The sequence below is a fragment of the Gracilinanus agilis genome, chromosome 1 (assembly GCF_016433145.1).
Source record: "Gracilinanus agilis isolate LMUSP501 chromosome 1, AgileGrace, whole genome shotgun sequence".
Taxonomy (NCBI): domain Eukaryota; kingdom Metazoa; phylum Chordata; class Mammalia; order Didelphimorphia; family Didelphidae; genus Gracilinanus; species Gracilinanus agilis.
The window spans coordinates 166372924-166394087 of record NC_058130.1 but is presented as its reverse complement, the minus strand read 5'-3'; the positions used below and the strand labels follow the sequence as shown (position 1 = coordinate 166394087).

Genomic DNA, 21164 nt, shown 5'->3' with positions numbered 1-21164 from the left:
TAATAATTACTTTGTAGAACCAGAAAATTCATAACAAAATTCATCTGATGGGACAAAAGGTCAAGAATAACAAAAGAATCAATAGGAATTAAAATGAGAAGAAAGGGAGATCAGCAATACTAGACTTCAAACCACACTACAAAGTTATAAACATCAAAACAATTTGGTCCTGGGTAAAAATTAGAGAGGATGATCAATAGAATAGAGTAGATACAATATATAAAAAGAAGCAAACAAACATAATCTAAAATTTGAGAAACCCAAATATCCTAGCTATAGGAGCAAAAATTCACTATTTGACAAAAGCTATTGTGAAAATTGGAAAGTGGTCTGGCAGATATTAGGTGTAGGCTAACATCTCATTCTGTATATCAAGATAAGTCAAGAATAGATGTATGAAGATTGATTTCATGAGCAAATAGTGCAGGAGGGAAGAAATTATCTGTTACATCCATGGACGGGGCAGAGTTCAAAACCAAACAAGATTGAGGGGTTCACAGGATTTAGAAATGGATCATTTTGATTACATAGAACTTAAAAGTTTTTGCACAAACAAAACAAATGCACCTAAAATTGGAAGGAAGCAAGAAACTGAGAAAGTCTTTGCAGCATATTTCTCTAATAATGTTTTAATTTCTAAGATATATAAGGAACTGAGTCAAATTTATAAGAGCCACTTCCCAATGAACAAATGGTCAAAAGATTTGAACAGGAAATTTTCAGAGGAAGGAACACAAGCTATTAATAACCTTGTGAATAAATGTTCTAATTCACTAATAATTAGAGAAAAGCTCATTAAAACAACTATGTGACCCCATCTCATACCCATCAGATTGGATAAGATAATAAATGTGGCTGCCTGTAGCCACAAATTAATATATTCGTGGGTGGACACCTGAGAAGGGAAGTTAGAAACGGAGGGAAAATAAGTGAAGGGGATATATATAGAGAGAGGGAACATAATAAAGGAAGAAAGACTCAGAGATGAAGATTTCAACAACATGGGCTCCAGTATTTGTGCTCCTCTAATGGTGGAAAAGAGTTACCTGTGTCTCCAATATTTTATTGGAGAATAAAGGAATGGGGAAATGGGAGGTAGCTAATGAACATGTGATATGGCATATGATTTGATACTGGCTCAGTTGACAATCACAAGATCAAAGAGGAGGACCTTATTAAAACATGTGACCTGGTATGGAATCTGGTCTGCCAAGGTTGGAGCTAGGACCCTGTGGCAGCTAATGTCCTGCCCAGGAATTCTCCTGACCTTTGGACTGTAGGTTTGGAGAGTGGTCAGAATTAATAGAGTACCAATTAAACACAATGATTAAGAAATAATATGACCATGAGTCTGGTACATGAGCACATAGGTTACAATATTAAAACATCAATAATACTTTCAAGATTAGAATATACCTGAGATGCCACAATAAAAAAGGAAAATGATGAATTCTGGAGGAACAATAGGAAAATAGATACTGTTGGTGGAGCTGTGAACCAATTCAACCGTCTTGGAAAGCAACTTAGAACTATGTTCAAAAAACAATTAAACTATACATACATTTTAAACCAAGAATATTGCTACTAGGGCTATACATGGTGAATAACATGGTGAGGTGTGGTGTTTAAGGAAATTTACTTCAGCAGCAGTGGGTAGGATGAACTATAATGATAAAAGATTACTCAGGTCTAATTGGGAGACCAATTTAGGAGGCTGCTACAACTTGTATTATACTTTCTTCAAAAAGAGATTTGTTGGGTGCTAGATAGGGTGAACATTAAACAAAATCATAAACAATTAAATTAACACCATCCAGGATTCCCACCCTGTGGTTTAAAGGACCATAAGTGGAGTGTAAAAGCTATTAGAATCCCACAGTTATTCCACATAGTTATTGTAAGAGATTTGCAAAGCTATACACCCTCTTGGTATTGTCATTTTAATCTTTATTTAGAACCAACAAAATATTCAGTGACTCAGAATAAGTAAGCAAACACACCTTTTAAAGACTGAATAAATTATCTCTCACATATGTATTATTTTCCCAATACGCATAGAAGTTGCTATCATTAGTTGCAAATTCACTTAATGGTGTTGTAGGATACATAATAGCTTTTTGTTATCAAAAAATTTCCTCAAACAATATTAATAGTACAAATACTATGATGGTGATCTATGATAAATGTTAAAAGGAAATTTCTCATAATAGTCAATTGTGAATCAGTTGTCAGTTTACTATCAGATCAATAAAAGTCAAAAGTCTAACACATTAAAAGAAAGGGAGAAAGATGAAAAGATTCCCCTCCCCTACACTCCACATTAGAGTGATTATAGCCACTCTAAATTTGACCATTTAAGCTGTTGATTATCAAAAAACAAAAATTGAAAGGAACAAAAGTAAAGGCATTCAATCAACAGATCACCATTTCTAGAAAAGCTTAAACAGGAAAAAAATCACCACAATGAGGAAGCCGAGAAGAGGCCAAAAACCTTGTCAGCTAGAAAACAGGATCTTTTGTCTAAAGAGAGAGAAGAAGGGTAACAAGTTTAAAGCACAAGCTCATTTTCAAAACATTACCCAGGAGGATGGAAGGTTATGGGCAATATCAGCCCCAAATAACAAAAAAGCAGTTGAGAGGAAATTAAGCCTGCAAAGACTGGCACACAACTCAATAGATCATCCCAATTTGCAGCTGAAAATGAAAGGATAACAAATACAAGTAAAATGAAATGGTTTTGACACTTTCTTTTTTTAGCAAAAATAAGTATTTTTATGGCATTTGTTTTTATATTACCACAATTTTCCCAGGTATCTTCCCCCTTCTCCTTCTCCAAAAGCCATCCTATATAATAAATAATATTTTTAAAGACAAAAAAGATAGGAAAAATCAACATAACTGATCAGTACATGGAAAAAATCTGAAAATATGTGTAAGATATCATATTCATAGACTTCCCACCTTAGCAAAGAGGTTGAAGGGAAATGCCACATCATCCATCTTCTTTGGGACCATGCTTGTTCTTTGTAAGTTTGCAACATTCATTTACAAATTTTTTTGTGGCTGTTCCCCCGCAATTTACATTGTTGCAGTTACTGTATATATTGTTTTGCTTGGTTCTGCTTATTTCATACTTAATCAGTTCACGTAGATCTTTTCATGCTTCTCAGGATTAATTGTTTCTTAGAGACAGTAATATTCCATTATATTCATACAGCACAATTTTAGTTATTCCCCAATCAATGGGGAATTTGTTTCCAATTCTTTACTACCACAAAAAATGGTGCTACTTTCTTTTTGTCATGACCTCCCTGGGATATAAGTCTCGTAATGAAATAAAAAATGTAGACATTTTAGTCACTATTTTTTCATAACTCCAAATTGCTTTTCAAAATATTCATAATAATACATAGTTCCAAAAATATCCTAGTGTACCTATTTTCCCATAATACCTCCAATATTAGCCATTTTAAATTTTTTGTGATTTTTGTCAATTTGCTAGGTGCAAGGTAAAACTTCAGGGCTGTTTTGATTCCTATTTTTCTTATCATTAATGGTTTAGAGCATTCTTAAATATGATTGTTAATAACTGGAATTTTTTCTTTTAAGAATTTTTTGTTCTAACTTTTGGGAATCTATCTATTGGGAAATGGCTTTTCCCCCCCTTTTGCTAGTGTTTCTATGGCTGGTCTCAGTGACTTTTTAATGGTAGAATATTAGCAATGATAGTAGAGCCTCCACTTTTGGAATCCACTATCTCTGTACTGTAGGAGTTAATAACAAAGTTAAGAAGATGTAATCAGGAAGAGTGGCTGAATAAGACCAAACACATTAGGGAGACATCAGTACTGGAGGCAACAAAATTTTAACAGTTCTCAGGAATCAGTTTTTCAAGACATATCATAACATCTTCATGAAAATGGTCTATGTATGTATCAAGGACATCTTTGTTGAAAATAAGAAGGGAATGGACAGGTTTTCATATACAACAGATACTTAATAAGAGCAGCAGTCATTAATATTGTGCTTTAAGCTTTGTAAAGCAATTTACATATATTATCTCATTTAATCACAATGGTGCTGGGAAGTATTATTATTATCTTCATTTTATAGAAAAGGCAACTGAGGCAAACAGAGGTTAGGTTAGTTGGGCAGTGACTTACCCAAAGTCACTGCGTTAAGTAAGAATATAAAGTTGGAGTTGAACTCTTGTCTTCCTAACTTCAAGTTAGCACTTTATCCACTCATCATTTAAGCTGCCTCTAAACAAATCCTTATAGCTTACAAATGACTAAACAACATAGTGAATATAAGAATCTGCTATAATTTAAAATTCCAAAAGAAGAATCACCCATTTGACCAGGAAGAACAAAATGCAGCTTTTATGGCTATTCTAAAACAAGGTGTTTCTCACACCTAGAATGAGGTCATTATAAAATATTTCATGACAGATTTGATCATGAAGATAACTTTCTCCCCCTAATCCCATAAGCATCAATATCAGGTCAAGGAACAGGAAGAAAAACCTATGTCAAAAGTATTCAGTGTACTGGAGAATGTCCTAAACATAGATCAAATAGAACAGGAATTCTCCAGATGGTCCTACCTGTTTGTTACAAATGCAATACTTATTTCATAGCCTAGTAATATGAGCTAAAACTCTTCAATGATTTCAAAAAAGAGATCAGCTTAATCATTACCATAGGAAAACCAAAGTAGATTAAAGCATCCATTACCCGGATTATGGTATTTCAGTGAGCATTCTGGAAAAGACCCTCACTTGATCCTATCACCACTAATTATCACCAAATCTCTTCTGCCTTTTGTAGTTATCTAAAAAAGGTAATATATAAAAGTCTCTTTGTTCTCTCCTCCCACTCCCTTCCTAACTCCTTACACAGATTAGTTTCTGTCCTTGTCATTCCACCAAAACTGCTTTCTCTAAAAAATCATTAATGATCTCTTAGTTGCCAAATCAAATGGCCTTTTCTCAGTCTTTATTCTCCTTGATTGATCTCTTGCAGCCTTTGACACTGTTGATTACTCTCTCTTTCTTGATGTTCTTTTCACTAAGTTTTGGGGACACCCCTTTCTCCTCATTCTCATATTACTTGACTACTCCCCTATTTCCTTTGCTAGATCCTCTTCCCAATCAGGCTAAAAGTGTCCCTTGGGATTCTGTCCTGAGTCTTCCTCTCTTTTCCCTCTATACTACTTCACTGGGTGATCTCATCTTCTCCCAGGGATTTAATTATCATATCTATGCTAATAATTGTCAGATCTACCTATCCTGTCCCCAACTTTTTACTTATCTCCAGTCTTGCATCTCCAGCTACCTTTTAGGTAGCTTGAACCATATCTCCAATAGACATTTTAAATTTAATATGTCCCTGGGATAGCTGGATTGAGAACCAGGCCTAGAGATAAGAGGTCCTAGGTTCAAATCTGACCTCAGACACTTCCTAGCTGTGTGACCCTGGGCAACTCACTTAATCTCCACTGCCTAGCCCTTTCCACTCTTTTGCCTTGGAACCAATACACAGTATTTAATGTTCCAAATAAAACTCATTATCTTTCCCACTAAAGAAAGATTACTGTAAGAAGGCTCCCAAGTCCCTCATGTTCAAAAACTAGAAGTTATCCAAGATTCCTCACTCTCTCTCACCCTCATATCCAAGCTATTGCCTAGGTCTGTAAGTTTCACCTTTGCAACATCTCTCCAATGGGCTAAATCACAGGACTGATCACGTCAACTCCCTCCACTACTCCTAGACACTCTCAATAAATTTAAGTGGTTTCCTATTGATTTGAGGATCAAATGCAAAATGGCACATAAAAAATAGCCTAAAAGATATCATCCTGGAGGTATGTAATTATGAAAAGAAGTGGCCAGGTCATATGTCACACTTGACTAACAACAGATGGGCAGCCTATGTATTAAATTGATATCTTTAAGATGTTTAAAGAAGTAGAGAAAGGCTTTTAGCAGATTCAGCAGATCTTCCATAGAGGATTTACAGAAAAAGAAAGGCAAATTGCCATTTATAACTATGAAGGGAATATCCACATCAATATGTTAAGGGAACTGTTGAAGTATTATTAAACATTGTAGCACTGTCATACGAGTTTCCTGCAGCACTATAATTACTATGAACTCACTTTACCCAGGTCCAAATGCACACCCATTTTTTTCTCTAGAATGGCCTATAAGAAGACGTGTTCAATATATGTGTTCTCATATCCTATTTAAAAGTTGTTGTTTTTTAAAGTTAGTACCACATAAACTTTTTCTTCATAATAAAATAAACTCTATAACTCATTCCAATTTAGTTATCTCTCCAAGACAAATGCTATTTCAATCACGACACATCTATTTATGTTCTTGAAATTTATTATTTAAGAAACATTTCACTTTATGAATATTCAAATATTCCTAAATAATACAGCTTCCCCTAGATGAGTGAGTCTCATTACTACTACAGTCAAGTTAAACCATTTCAAATTAGAAATTCTATTTATAATAAGTTGAAAGAAAAAACATATTGTATTTCTTCTTTCACATCAGATTCTCCTCCCAACTCTCCCCCCCCCCTTTTTTTTTCACTGAAAGTGTTATCCTCTGATACTCACTAAGGAACATAACCTCGGGGTCATGCATGATTCTTCCCTCACCAACACACCCCACATTCACTCAATTGCTAAGTCAGTATCATAGATTTAGAGCTTAAAGGGAGAACAAAGGTCATTGAGTCCAATTCTCTTATTTTACAGAAAAGGAAACAGAAGCACAAAGGTTAAGTAATTTACTCAGAAGCACACAGCTAGTAAGTATATGAAGTAAGATTGAACCTAGGTCCTTCTGACTCCCAAGTACAATGCTCTTTCCACTACACCATACTGCCTGACTCAGGAATTCAAATCCCATTATATCTCTGGCATTTGCCCTCTTCTCTCCACAGATATCACCACCACCATCATCCAAGTTCATGTCTTTATCATTTCTTACCTCAAGTACTATAATAGCACCCTAACTGGTCCCCACTTTCCATTTTCTCCCCACTCTAATCTGTCCTATATATGACTGCCAATATAGTTTTATAGCACTATCGATTTAGAAGTGGAAGGGGCTCCAAGGCTATCTAATCTGATGAAGAAACTGAACATCAGAGAGGGAAAGTGTCAGGATTTGGATCAAGGTTTTCCTTACTATGATTCCAGTTATCCATTCAACTCACTAAGGATACATTGTCTCTTGTTAAATAAAGCACAAGTCTAACTATATGGCTCCCTACTGTCCCTAGAATAAAATACAAACTCCCCAGCCTTACACTTAAATCCCTCTATAATCTATAACCAATTTATCTTTCTGCCTTTGTTTCACATGATTTTCTTTTATGTCACATAAGTAGATGTTTGAGGCAGGATTTTAACCCAGATCTTTCAAACTCCAAGTCCAGCACCTTTTCAACTCTGTCTTATTGCCTCAATTTTGAGCAGATGGATAAGCAGGGTAATGTTGGAACTACTATGTTAAATTTAAATTTACCAAAAAATCTAAGCGTACATTATAGAGATTGATGGTTTCACATGTAATCCTTCCTTTTATTTTTCTTTGCCTATTGAAATGTTTATGTCTATTGTTTATTAAATTCATAATTTTAAAGGTATTTTTTCTTAACATTTGGTATATATAATTTTTTTTTAGCCCTTACCTTCCATCTTGGAGTCAATACTGTGTATTGGCTCCAAAGCAGAAAGTGGTAAGGGTAGGCAATGGCAGTCAAGTGACTTGCCCAGGGTCACACAGCTGGAAGTGTCTGAGGCCATAAAGGTATTTTTTTTTAAAGAGTGGCTCATCATCCTCTCACTCCAGTAGTACAGGATATCCCTCAATATTGACTTTGCCCCATTTCTTCTCTTTCTAGACTCTCTCCCCTAATGATTTCATCCATTCTCATGGCTTCAATTATCACCTTCAATTACTACCTATAAATCTGAAAACTACATCTCCAAATCAAATCTGTCCTACCTTTAGACTTTCCATTTTCTGTCAATGGTGCCATCAAAACTTCAATCATCCTTGACTCTTTTCTTTCCTTTATACCCTCCCTCACATCTCATCTATTCCCATTTTATCTCCACAATCCTAGGCATATCTATTACCTTTCTTTTGATTCACATTGTCACCACTTCAGTTTAGGCCATTTAGATGATCGCATACTGAAACATCAGAATAGCTTCCTAACTAATCTCCCTGTCTACAATTCTCTCTCTTTTCTAAACCATGCTTCATACATTGCCAATATAATCTTCATAATGTACAAGTTTGATCATGTTACTACCTTAATAAAAAAAAAAAAAACTTCAGTGTTTCCCAGTTACCTGGAGAATAAAAGGCAAATAACAAAGATTCACAGAACCTAAGAACTGGAAAGAACTTGAACACCATCCAATTCATACCTGAAAAAGAATTCCCTAAAAAAATATGTCTGACTTACGGTTATGTATCATTTGTTTGAAGACATCCAATGAAGAACCAATGACTTCCCTTAGCAACCCATTCCAATTTTGGAAGGCTCTAACTGTCGGAAAGTTTCACATCCCCTCTCTCCCTCTAGGATGATTCACTCTTCTCTAACATATTCTAATTCATTGCTGTTAGCCTAGTGTCTGTGAAATTATTATTTTGTAAGTGTATTGGTTTCCTTTGTTATCCTAGATGTTATTTTTATGTAATTAAAATTATTATTCCAAGAAAAAAATCCATGTGTTTCACCAGACTATTAAAAGTCTACCACACAAAAACGGTTAAGAATTCCTGTAAAATTCTAGACATATTACTAGAGATGGTTCGAGATGATCTAAAAAAGGTGGCAATGATCACAAAGGATAAGAATAGTTCGTTTTTTAAATTGTCAGTAGATTAGGTAAGTAATTAGTTGGTTAGGGAAATATAGTACATCTAGATTTTATCAAAACATTTGACTAAGTCTGTCATGCTTTCTCATGCAAAATATAAGATATAGACATTTAGGTAAATTCAGAATTAGTTGAATGGCTGACTCCAATTAGTAGTCATTAATGGTTCAGTGTACAGTGGAGGTCATCAGAGATTGATGCTTGGCTCTGTGTTATTTCAGATTTTTATCAATGACTTAGATAATGACAAATTATAAATTTTTGCGTGACACAAGTTGGGAGGAATAGCTAACAAATTAAATTATAGAGTTAGAACTAAAAACTTGTGGGTTGTTTTTTTACCTGGACTATTTCAGTGGTCTCCTTATTGGTCTCCTTAACTCATCTGTCCTCTCCCCAAACCAACCACACACAAAGCAGGGGCTTGCATATATTACTCTCCAATTCAAAAAGCTTCAGTGCTTCCTTATCACATTTATTATGGGAGAAAATACAAACTCCCTGGCTTGCTGTTTAAAGCTCTTCACTTTCCTCTGTGCTCTTCATACTTCCAAACTGATCTTATTGCTTTGTTCTCCATGAATGACATCTCCTCCCCTACTTTGTGCCTTTGCATAGGCTGTCTCCTCACCCCAGTGCACCAAGTCTAAAATGTACTCCCTCTTGCAGTCCTTAACTTTCATCAAAGCTTACCTCAAGTGCTACCTCCTACATGAGAACTATTATGACCTACCAAGCACCAGGTTCCCTCCTTCATGTCCCTTTCTGACCCCAAATTATTTTGTATGTATTTTTTACCTACTTATATAGCTTGGACACAGTGCTGGCATTTCATCCCCTCTCTCCCTCTAGGATGATTCACTCTTCTCTAACGTATTCTAATTCTAGTCAGTCTAGAGAGTTTTTCCAGAGTAGGGAGGCCAGTCACAGCCATTACCATGCTGCCATATCTCAACTCTCAGTCATTAGGGTAACCCATGTATGTGTGAGAAAGAATTAGGTACACACACTTCTATTTGTCACAGTATCTTCTGAGCCCCGGCTAGTATGCTTTTCATTTATATAAAATCAGGCACAATATCACTATTAACTTAAATAAAAAAAAAATTTACTAGCTAAGAAGGCAAATGAAAATAATCCTAATATTTACTCAATAAAATGTAAAAGTAAGAATAATCATAACATTTATCTCTGTAGCAGGGGGGACCTAGTAGTGAAGCACACGAGTAAAGAAAATCCATGTCCTAAGACAAGTCACAAATCTGTTCTACAGGCCTTGATGATCTTGATCATTTCAGAGACCAGCTATTGAACAAAAACATTTCTCTGCTCTACTTTCCTTCTGATTTTCAGAGCTCTCCTGCAGAACAAACCCACTTCTGTCACCCTCCATTCTAGTGCTCATGAAACAGTATCAGGCAAGAGCACTCAGGCATCCTTGGCATAGTACTGAAAAAGATTTATGTTCTTTTGGCAAAAACTATATAAGTACAATTTCCAGCAAAGCAACACCTTTCCTACTCTTCTTTTTCTCTTAAACTACTGAGGGTAACAGAACAACACAAGCATCCCTGAGAAGTTTTCCCCTCTCTGAAACTGTAGGCTATAGCCCAGATAGCTCTTCAAATAGCAAAGGATGCTGCCTTCCCCAAGTTAGATTCCAGCACTCTCATCCAATCAAACAGCTCCCTAGATCAGCCGCAAAGCTGGCTTGCCAGCTGCTTAGCTCCTATCAGTTTCTGTATTGTCTTCTATAAGCAGCTTCTTCTCTCTTCTCTCTCTTCTCATATAAACTCAACAGTAATCATACCACATTCCCTCGTTATCTGATTTATATTTTATCAGCTATTTCCTTTAGAACTCTGAAAAGTAATATGTAAATGAGCTAATGAGCCACAGAGCATTGTAGTCATCTTCACCTTAGAATTTTTTTTTCAGCACTATTATCTGAAGAGCAGTTTTCCCTTAGGTCCACAAAATAATCCCAGTCCCACCTTGAGCATTTTTACGTAATGGGATATGTTTCTTCTTAAGTTATTTTATTCCTATTCCACACACAAATATTCTTTTTTTATCCTTTTCATCAACCCAAATGTTTTCTACATAATGAAAGTTCTATATTTCATACTTATATGCATACATGTTGTTTCCTCCTGACAATGTAAATTCTTTGAAGGCAGTGATTGTTTCTTGTTCTGATTTGCATCTGTAATCCCAGAGCATAGTATCTGGTACACAGTGGGCACTTAACAAATGCTAATTTGATTATAATAATAAATATGATCTTCACAAATTTTTCATGAAGATCAAATAACAAAATGTATGGAAAGAGCTTTGCACACCTCAAAGCATATATAAGCATCAGCTGATGTTATTACTTGGTAAAGCTTAACATGATGCTATGATGTGCCATCATAATAAGAAATACTTTTATAAGATAAGAATGCATTTTCTTTTTATTCCTATACTTCTAAATTGTCAAAGATAGTACTACAAATTTTGAAGAGTGTGAAAAAATGCTTGAACAATGCTAAAAAAATCTTATACAATACAAGCCCCAAGTCTCTAATTCTGTACTCTAACAAGGTTAGGGAATATAGAGGCAGCCACTGCTACTAGATACTTACAACATGAAATCTTGTTCCCAGCAAGGTTGATCCCCTCGAACAGCAACGGTTGTGCTCTTCACATTTTGTACTTTCAGAGTCACATATGTATTAAATTTCTCTAAAGAAAAGGATAAAGAAGTTGAAGAAAGATTGCAGAATTTAATTATTACAACATAAGCCCCATGAAGCTTTTAATTAATACTTCAAAAAATAAGTGAATTTCATTTGTGCATCATCCAGCCCTTCCATTCCCCAGTAGTCATTCTCATGAATTACCATGGTCAAAAAAAAATGGATCCCTTGATTGTCAACTTTCTGGTCATATGCTTCTCTGAACTTAGCCTGGTGCTCATATGATAGAGGAAATTTCTAGACCTTCACTTAAAGCCTTTCCATAGTCTGTGCTCCACCAGCATAGCCTTCAAAAATAAAAGCCATCATTATCTCACTATGAGGCACCTGAGCAGGATTTTCAATGAAAAGCCAAGTTACATCCCAACAAAAATATTTAAAAGAGCCTGGAAACATACATTTTTAAGAGTAAACATGATTAATATCTTGAAAACATAACCAAATTAACAAATATTCATAGCCCCTTCTGTAAGCAGGATACTATGGAATAAAAAAGAAATATATTACCTTGATTTTGCTTTTATAGATATTACAATATATACAGTTAGGGAAATAAGGCAAATAAATTATTAAACTAAAAATATAAATAAATATTTGAAATTAAACAATAGAAAGGTAAATCTATTCCCTCAGTACTCACAAAACACTTGACTTCTCTTCCAACATAATATGGTAATGAGAAGCCCTTGGATTATGATGCATAAAGGCCATGGAAGTTTTGGGTTTTTTTAATCATTTGTGATAATAGCTGCACAACAAACAGCATAGGAAATAATTTAGTCATCTCAGTCATGGCTAAACTAAAAAGCATCAGAATTCCACATTATACCTTTTTTGAAAAATAAAACCCTTACTTTCCATCATAGAAACAGTACTGTGCATTGGTACCAAGAAAGTAAAGTGACAGGGGCTAGGCAATTGGGGTGAAGTAACTTGCCCAGGGTCACATAGCAAGGAAGTGTCTGAGTGCGGATTTGAACCCAGGGCTTCCCATCTCTGGACCTAGCTCTCTTCCACTGAGCCGCCTAGCTGCCCCCCATTATACTTTTGAGTAGTCCTCTATAATTATAGTGACATGTTTTCCAGGACAAAAACAGGACATGTTTAAAAAAGACTTTTTTTTCCCCAAAGCTTCATTAAATATATATTTTACTTGAAATTTATACTATCTAGGAAAATTCAGGCTATATAGTTTTTCTATCAATAATCTACTAATCTCTATAAAGATATCCCATAATAAGTTTTTTTTTAATTTTTTTTTATTTTAAACCCTTAACTTCTGTGTATTGACTTATAGGTGGAAGCGTGGTAAGGGTAGGCAATGGGGGTCAAGTGACTTGCCCAGAGTCACACAGCTGGGAAGTGTCTGAGGCCGGATTTGAACCTAGGACCTCCCGTCTCTAGGCCTGGCTCTCAATCCACTGAGCTACCCAGCTGCCCCCCCCCCCCATAATAAGTTTTTCTATTCTTCAGAAAACTTTTTCAGATAGGAAATAGCTATCTTGAGCTTCTTGCACTAACTACCAATTCAGTCATCTTAAACATTTTTGGAAAATTAGGCCAATGTAATCAAGCCAACCAGAGCATACACTCTGAATATTTTAGAATCATATACATAAGGTTCATCTAAGCTATCAAAAGCATTTGATCAAAAAAATTCTTGAACATTTCCAGCCAACATGTCTGCCTAAATAGAAGCAGATAGCTTAGCACTCAGATACCTTATCTAGAAAAAAAAAGTTTGAAATTCGCACCTGGCCAGATAATGATCAAGTAATCCATTGGAAACTCTAGTTTATGACTTTTCCTACCCCAATAGCACAAAAAAAAAAAAGCCTCGGCCAAAAGCCCACATGCAATAGAAGAGGGGGTTCACCAGAAAGAAGAGACAGAGACAATACAGGCAAGCAAACTTGCAGATGGACAGTATAACTAGAGGTGTGCCCAAGATAGAAAGAGGAGAGGGCTCCATTGAGAAAGCCCCAGCATTGTTGAAATCCACCTTACAAGTCCCAGGGAGCAACTAGAAACCATGATAGTACTCATATCAGGATAACTCCAGGGCTCTAATGTCCCCAATATTCTACCCTGAGATGCCATCAAAGACCCTGAAGGGCCTGCATTCTGAATGTCAAAAATCTAGAAGTAACTAACTGTGAGAGGCAGAAGTCAGTACATGAATCCAGGTTATAACCAAGTAGAGCCAACCATTCAAAACAAGGTAGAACCTGTCTATAATGTAATGCTCCATTTCAAAAACTTAAGTGGAAAGAGGAATAAGCAAAGAAAACAATGATGAGCATAAGAAATTATTACACATCTACAGAAAATCCAAAAGAACAACTACATTTTACTGCTGCAAGCAGAGGGAAAAATGGGTTTTCCATTTCAAGATAGATAGATAGATAGATAGATAGATAGATAGATAGATAGATAGATAGATAGATANAGCAGAGGGAAAAATGGGTTTTCCATTTCAAGATAGATAGATAGATAGATAGATAGATAGATAGATAGATAGATAGATAGATATGTCTATAAGTGTGTGTGTGTGTGTGTGTATGTATATATATATATATATATATAAAAGAATATGAAGCAAGAGTTTTTTAAAAAAGGAAATGAAAGCTCTGAAGGGAAGAGTTGGAAGGAGAATAAATAAGTTAGAAGAAAAAATAACAGACTCCCTAACAGTTTTAATTTCCCTTCTGGCCAAGCACATGCTGGATCCTGGTGATCACTGCTTTCTTCTTTATGGAAGCTCATAAAACACTCATTTAAAAGTTTATACTAGAATTTTTCTAGGTATTGATGTAAAATTGTTTGGTGTTTTGTTTGTTTTTGAGCCCAGACATGGGTTTTCATAGATAACAAGCAAGGCAATAAACATTACTAAGCATTTACTATGTGTCAAGAATTGTGACGGAACAAAAAGGTCATCTCTAACTTAGAATATTAGAGAGCTGACTGAAGCACTAAGACGCTAAGTGATTCATCCACATTCACACAGTTAGTAGGAATCAGAGTCAAGACATGTACTCGGATCTTCCTAACTCCAAGATCAGCCCACGGCCCACTATCCCATTCTGCTTCTGATGTAAACTTGACCAGTTTTATAGTTTCTGGAATCTTTTTTTCTTTCTGAAAACCTTGACATTTGATACCTTTCTTGTTTTTTTTTTTTCATGAACTCTGTTTCATTACTATATGTATTTATATACACTGAGTCAAGTTACATACTCTGAAAAATAATTATGCAGTTAACACCTGGCATAATATGATGAGCCCATTAAATAACTATTAGGTGTACTCCCTAGTACTAGTGAATTCAAGGTCTTCCATGCTTTGTCCCCAACCTCATTATGATACGGATTAACATAAAAGAAAAGAACATTACTAGCCATGTAGGAAGGCCAGCCCAAACAGTTCTATCCACTGTGTACACTTAAGAACCTTCTTAAATTTCACACCTGCCGCTATCTGAATATTTTTATTTTGTTTGTAACATAATCTTTAACTCTATATTCTTCCAGATGACTTGGCTCAAAAGGATTTATTTCAGATTGCTTACAAAAGACTAAAAATACATGGGTTGTATTCTGCCATTGTTCACACCATAATTGGTGTTATATCACAAAGTACAGAGCAATGATCCCCTATTTAAGTAGCATTTTCGTATGTTTCATTTAATATTTCAAATATTCTATTTGTCCAACTTGAAATTGTCCAAGTCTGCCCATCAATAAGATATTGCCTCGATGATGATGATGATGATGATGATGATGATGACAATGATGATACTAGCTTACATTTGTAAAATACTTTTCCATAAATTGAGTTATTTGATTCCTACAACAACCCTGTGAAGCAAGGGAAAGCATTATTGTTCCCATTTTGTGAAGGCAGAAACCAAGACTTATAGAGGTTAAAAATAGCTTGTCCAAATCTAATAAGGGAACAGGAAAAAGAACACAAGCCTTTGAGGTACTTCTCTCCCAACTCTGCTCCTGACTCTCTAGGCTTTTACAATCTTTACAGCAGCAAACAGCTTTATCTTTAAAATCCTTTGATTGCTGAGTTTCTACCTGGAACAACTATTTCATGAAGGCAGTACCAACCTTAAACCCAGTCAAGTGGGGTTTCTGTCCTGAGCCCTATAACTTAAGGCCACTTCCTCCACACCCATTCTGTGATTTAGAGAACTGTAACCATCATAGGTCCACCAAAATGATTATGTTTAAATGAAATATACAGAATAAACAAAATAGTTAAGAATTCTGCACAACCAAACAAATGTTACTTTATTTATAAAGGGCAAACTCTATGGGGAAATCTGAAGTAAGCCAGACAATTGTCCTGAATGGTATGACAGTGGTAGGAAGATAGTAGAAGTGAAATGGGATAGTGGGTTATGGTAGACCCAAGACCACAAAGAAAAACTTCCCAATTTAGAGCTGAGGCAGCTAGATGACAAGTTTCTGTAGGCTCACTTCCTCAGTTATGGGTTTCTACTCCCAGGTACATCAGGATAGATGGTGGTTATCTGAGAGAGTTTAATTCATTCCCCCATTTCAGTAGTCAATCCAAAACCACCAGAATTTAAAGTGAACAGGAAGTCCTACACCAGACTTCAGCTTCCACTGAGAGTCCTCCAGGGCCTAAACAAGGAGGTAGATCTGAGGACAGGACCATGTGGTGGGGACAGGGTGTTAGACCATAGTTTTGGGTCTACAGCCTCAACATGATTTTTCTAACTATTCTTAGAACCTTCAATGCTATCCATAGACTCTTGGCTGCAAAGTCATGCCCTCTGTCAGGATGCTATGGAGGAGGCCTTCCATACCTTCTCCTTGGTAGAGAAAAACAAATAAGTCAAAAGTATTGTACATCTTCTTTCCAACTGTAAGGTGTGGTAGTTCCTTGAGGACAAGGACTATCTTTTGCTTCTTTTTGTATCCTCAGGGCTAAGCACAGAGCCTGACACACAGTAGACATTTCATAAAATTTACTGATTGCTTAACCTGTCAATGTAATGTCTTTCATGTGCTTCTTTCTCTTCTATCCCTAAAAGCCACAGGATAAGGCCAAATTCCCAGGAGACATAACAACAAGAGCAGCAACTAGCATTTGCAATAGTCTGTCTTCACTTGATCCTCATAACAATTCTGGGAGATTGTTGAGATTATTATTCCCATTGTATAGGTGAGGAAACTAAGGATGAGAAAGGTTAAATGGCCTGTCTAGGGTCATAGTGTCATTAATGTGTCTGAGACAGGATTTGAACTTATTTCTTCTTAACTCCAAGTCTATGGTTCTTTCCATTACTACATCTTAACTAGAAATCTTTATTATTATTTTTGAAACATAAGGTACATTTAAATTTAGAAACACATTTTTCCACTTTCTGTTGCTTTGGAGGTGAGAAGTAGAATGAGTGGCTATAACCTACAAGGAAACAGATTTCAAATCAATTTTAAAATTACTGATAGTCAGGTTGGCTTAGACCAGGCCAGCACCCTAACACATGCTAGCTATGTGACCATGTTGAAACTCTCAGTGCCCTAGACTAATGTTCTATAAACCATTCTGACAGTGCACTGCTATTGAATTTTTTGTTTATTAATAAAATCAAGGTACACATTACTGGATTAATGTGGGAAAGGGAATAAGCATTTATTAAATGTCTACTATGGGGCTGCTAGTTGGTTTAGGACTAGAGGCAGGAGATCCTAGACTCAAATCTGGCCTCTGACACTTCCTAGCTATGTGATCCTGGGCAAGTCACTTAAACCCAATTACCCAACCCTTTCTACTCTTCTGTCTTGGAACTGATACTTAATATTGATTCTAAGACAGAAGGTAAGGGTTAAAAAAATACCTACTATGTGCTAGATAATATGTGAAGTGTTTTACAATGATTTCATTTAATATATCATAAAACATATGTAAAAATAGACATTAAAAAGGAGATAAAGGTGAAATAAATTTAAAATATTTTATTTATTAATTATATAAATTTTTTTTGCTCTTACTAAAAATATTACTTTTTAGTGGTGGCAGAGTATAGGCAGCAACCAAGCTGAACTCTTCCAATATTCCATTCCAAATGACTTTAAAATAATGTTTCAAAACAAATTCTGGAATGGCAGAGCCAACAAAAAGTCAAAGTGGCATATCTTTCTTGTCCATAACTTATGAAGTTCAGCAACAGAAATCTGGGAAACCAGGGTGGGAGCTGGCCCAGAACATACTTGTTATAGCCTTGAAAGAAGCTATAACAGTGGTAGGAGCAGCTTCAGGAATTCTTGGCCCAGAGATAGTAAGAGAGTTGGACAACTGATCAGAAAGAGATTATAGGGGATCCTTTGCTGGCACTGGATGCAGCTGACACTGATGGACAACTATCTTGTCTATAAGGAGCTCTGGGTCATAGTTCTAAGGTGGAAAGGGGTGCTTGTGATTGATCAAAAGAGAGCAGGTACCCTGGTCCCAGTTCCAAGGCAAATTAGAGCATTAATTCTTACACTTACAAGAATACACAGGACCTGATCACAGTAATAGAGCCAAGAGAAGTGCTAAATTTATGACTAAAAATGAGCATGGGACCTTCCTGGGTAAAAACCACAACACAGACCAGGAAAGCTATGACTATATCTCTTCCTCGTATGCTCATATCTTCCTCATATCCATCTTCTTCATTTCACCTTGGAAGCAACAAAAACTTACAGACCCCCAGAACTAGCTCTGAAAACAGGAGCACAAAAAATCCAGAAGTTTAGTGCTTCACCACCCCTAAATGAATAGAGCCCAATTTTAAGATAAAGTTCAAAGTCAAGAAATAGGTTTGGAAAAATGAGCAAACAATAAACCCACAAAATGATACTATGGTGTATGTTAGTTAAAATCACCTGGGGTTCTATTTGGAAGGATTGAACCTCAATATAGTGTTTGACAAACTTCTGTGGACCTGTGGGGGTCCTTAAAACTACATTTCCCGTGGTCCCAACGGGTTTCATGGGTTTCCTGTTTTGGATGACGTATTAAAGGTGAGGGAGTGTTTGAAGTAGGGGGTAGTGACTTGGGACTTCCTCTTTAGTTACCTGAGCTGGAGGGGAGAGGAAGGTAAATGGCTGAGGTGAGGTTGGAATAGGTTTTTCTTACAGGCACGTGGTCAGTTTATCTCTATCAGCATGGCTTTTATTAAAATACTATTCTTCCTTTTGATCTCGGCCATCATAATTTTTAATCATAATAGGTGGCAAGGAAGACCAAGGCATAAATTCAGGAGAAGACAACAATGTGAAAACATCTCTAACCAAAGCCTCAAAGAAAATTGCTATCTGAACCCAAGCCCAAAAAGAATTCCTGGAAGAATTAAAGAAAGAGCTAAGAGTGGTAGAGGAAAATAAATGAGTGATACAAGAAAATTATAAAAAATGAATTAACAATTTGGTAAGAGATAGAAAAAATAAAAAATAACACCTTACAAAACAGAATTGACTTAATGGTAAAAGACGCACAAAAGTTCACTAAAGAAAAATTCCTTTAAAATTAGAATTAAATAAATGGAAACTACTACTTCCATGAGACATTCAAAAATAATCAAAGTCAAAAGAATGAAAAAATATAAGAAAATGTGAAATACTTATCGGAAAAACAACTGACATGGAAACTAGATCAAGGAAAGATCACTTAAGAATTATTGAACTATGTGAAAGTCATGATTAAAACAAGAGTCTAGATATCATATCTTGAGAAATTATGAAGGAAAACTGCCCTAGTATCATATATCTAGGTAGCAAAATAGACACTGAAAGAATCCACCATTCATCTCCTTTAAGAGATTCCAAAAAGAAAACTCCCAAGAATATTATAGACAAATTCCAGAGCTCCCAGACAAAAAAGAAAATCAAGCATCCAGAAAAAAAACAATTCAAATGTTGAGGAGTAATCAGGATACACAAAATTTAGCAGCTTCCACAGTAAATGAGCAGAAGGCTTAGAATATGATATTCCGGGTGAGAAAAGAGCTAGGATTACACTCAAGATCACCTACCCAGCAAAACTGAGTATAATTCTTGGAGGGAAAGGAGTTGATATTTAATGAAGTAGAAGACTTCAAAGCACTCCTGATGGAAAGATCAGAGCTGAATAGAAAACTCAACATTCAAACATAGGACTCAAGAGGAACATAAAAAGGTAAAAATGAAAGGGCAACCATATGGAACTAAATAAAGTTAAACTGTTTGCATTGCTTTTGGGAAGGATGATAATGTAACTCCTAAGATCTTTATCATTATTAGGGCAATAAGAAGTTTACACTGACAGAAGGTATGAGTATGAGTCAATTATGCTGGAATGATCTCATAAAAAAAATGAAGGGGTGAAAAAGAGGGATACACTGGGAAAAGAAGGAGAGGTAGAATGGAGGAAATTATCTCATATAATTGAAAAAAAAAGCCACAAAAGGCTTCCGGGTTAAGATGGCGGCAGAGTAAGAAGCAGCTCTAAACCTCTCCTGACCGAAACACACAAAACTCCTCAAGGGGACATAAAAACAAGTCCAGACGAACGGAGGAACCCCACAACAGGACACAGCGTGGAAGGTACGTGGAATCGAGACATTTCCAAGCTAAAAAGGGCTCTCACTCAAGCGCAAGCTGAGCAACCGCCCCACCCCCACCCCCTCCACACTCTCCTATAGCTCTGAACCCAGCTAAAAAGAAATAGAGCAAGTTTGGGGCACCCATCGAGTCATCAGCAGCTCCGGGACCTGTTCCTGAGAGCAGCAAGACTTAGGACCCCATTAAGTCAAGAACGCACGCGAAATCTGAGCGCGCGCGGGAGCGGACGCTGGGAGCGGAGCGCCGGCTGAGCAGAGGCAGGCGTGGGTGGAGGTAAACACAACCAGGAACTAAAGCCTAAGTGGGGAACCAGTGCAGACGGGTATACGACTGTGGAAGTAGCGCCCTGAGACTTGTAAAGAAACCTCCTGCAGAGGTTCAAGCAAGGGAATCCACCAGGGGGCTTGACCTTGGAAAAAAACGAGATCTCAGTCCTCAGGAGCCAATAGATCTCAGACAGACACTGAGAGCGAGGATAAACCTGAGAAGCTGCTGGGCTAATGATGGCTAACCAGTTACAGGAAATTCAGAAGAGAAAGAATAATAACAAAAAAAAGAAGTCTTTAACACTCGACAGCTTCTACACAGAGAAAATCCAGACAACCGAGCAAACAGAGGAGGAGAACAAACAACCATCCAGACCCTCCCCAAATAAGGAAAACTCCTCACAACCTATGGAAGAGTTCAAATCTGAGATTTTGAGGAAAATGGAAGAGATCTGGCAAGAAAATAACAGCTTAAAAGGTAGAATCTTGCAACTGGAAAGCGAGGCTCAGAAACCAAATGAACTGATAAGCAAATTGAACACAAGAAATGACCAGATTGAAAAGGAATACCAGAAGATTATGGCCGAAAACAAGAAGATTATGGCCGAAAACCA

General features: G+C 36.3%; 1 protein-coding gene across 1 annotated transcript in view; it reads right to left on the bottom strand.

Moving 5' to 3' along the window:
* Window positions 1–21164, bottom strand: part of UNC13B (unc-13 homolog B) — a 269311-nt gene that overhangs the window by 229177 nt on the left and 18970 nt on the right. The window contains exon 2 of the mRNA XM_044678148.1: window positions 11547–11646. Within this exon, the coding sequence (XP_044534083.1) occupies window positions 11547–11646 (100 nt within the window). The remainder of the gene's footprint in view (window positions 1–11546; window positions 11647–21164) is intronic.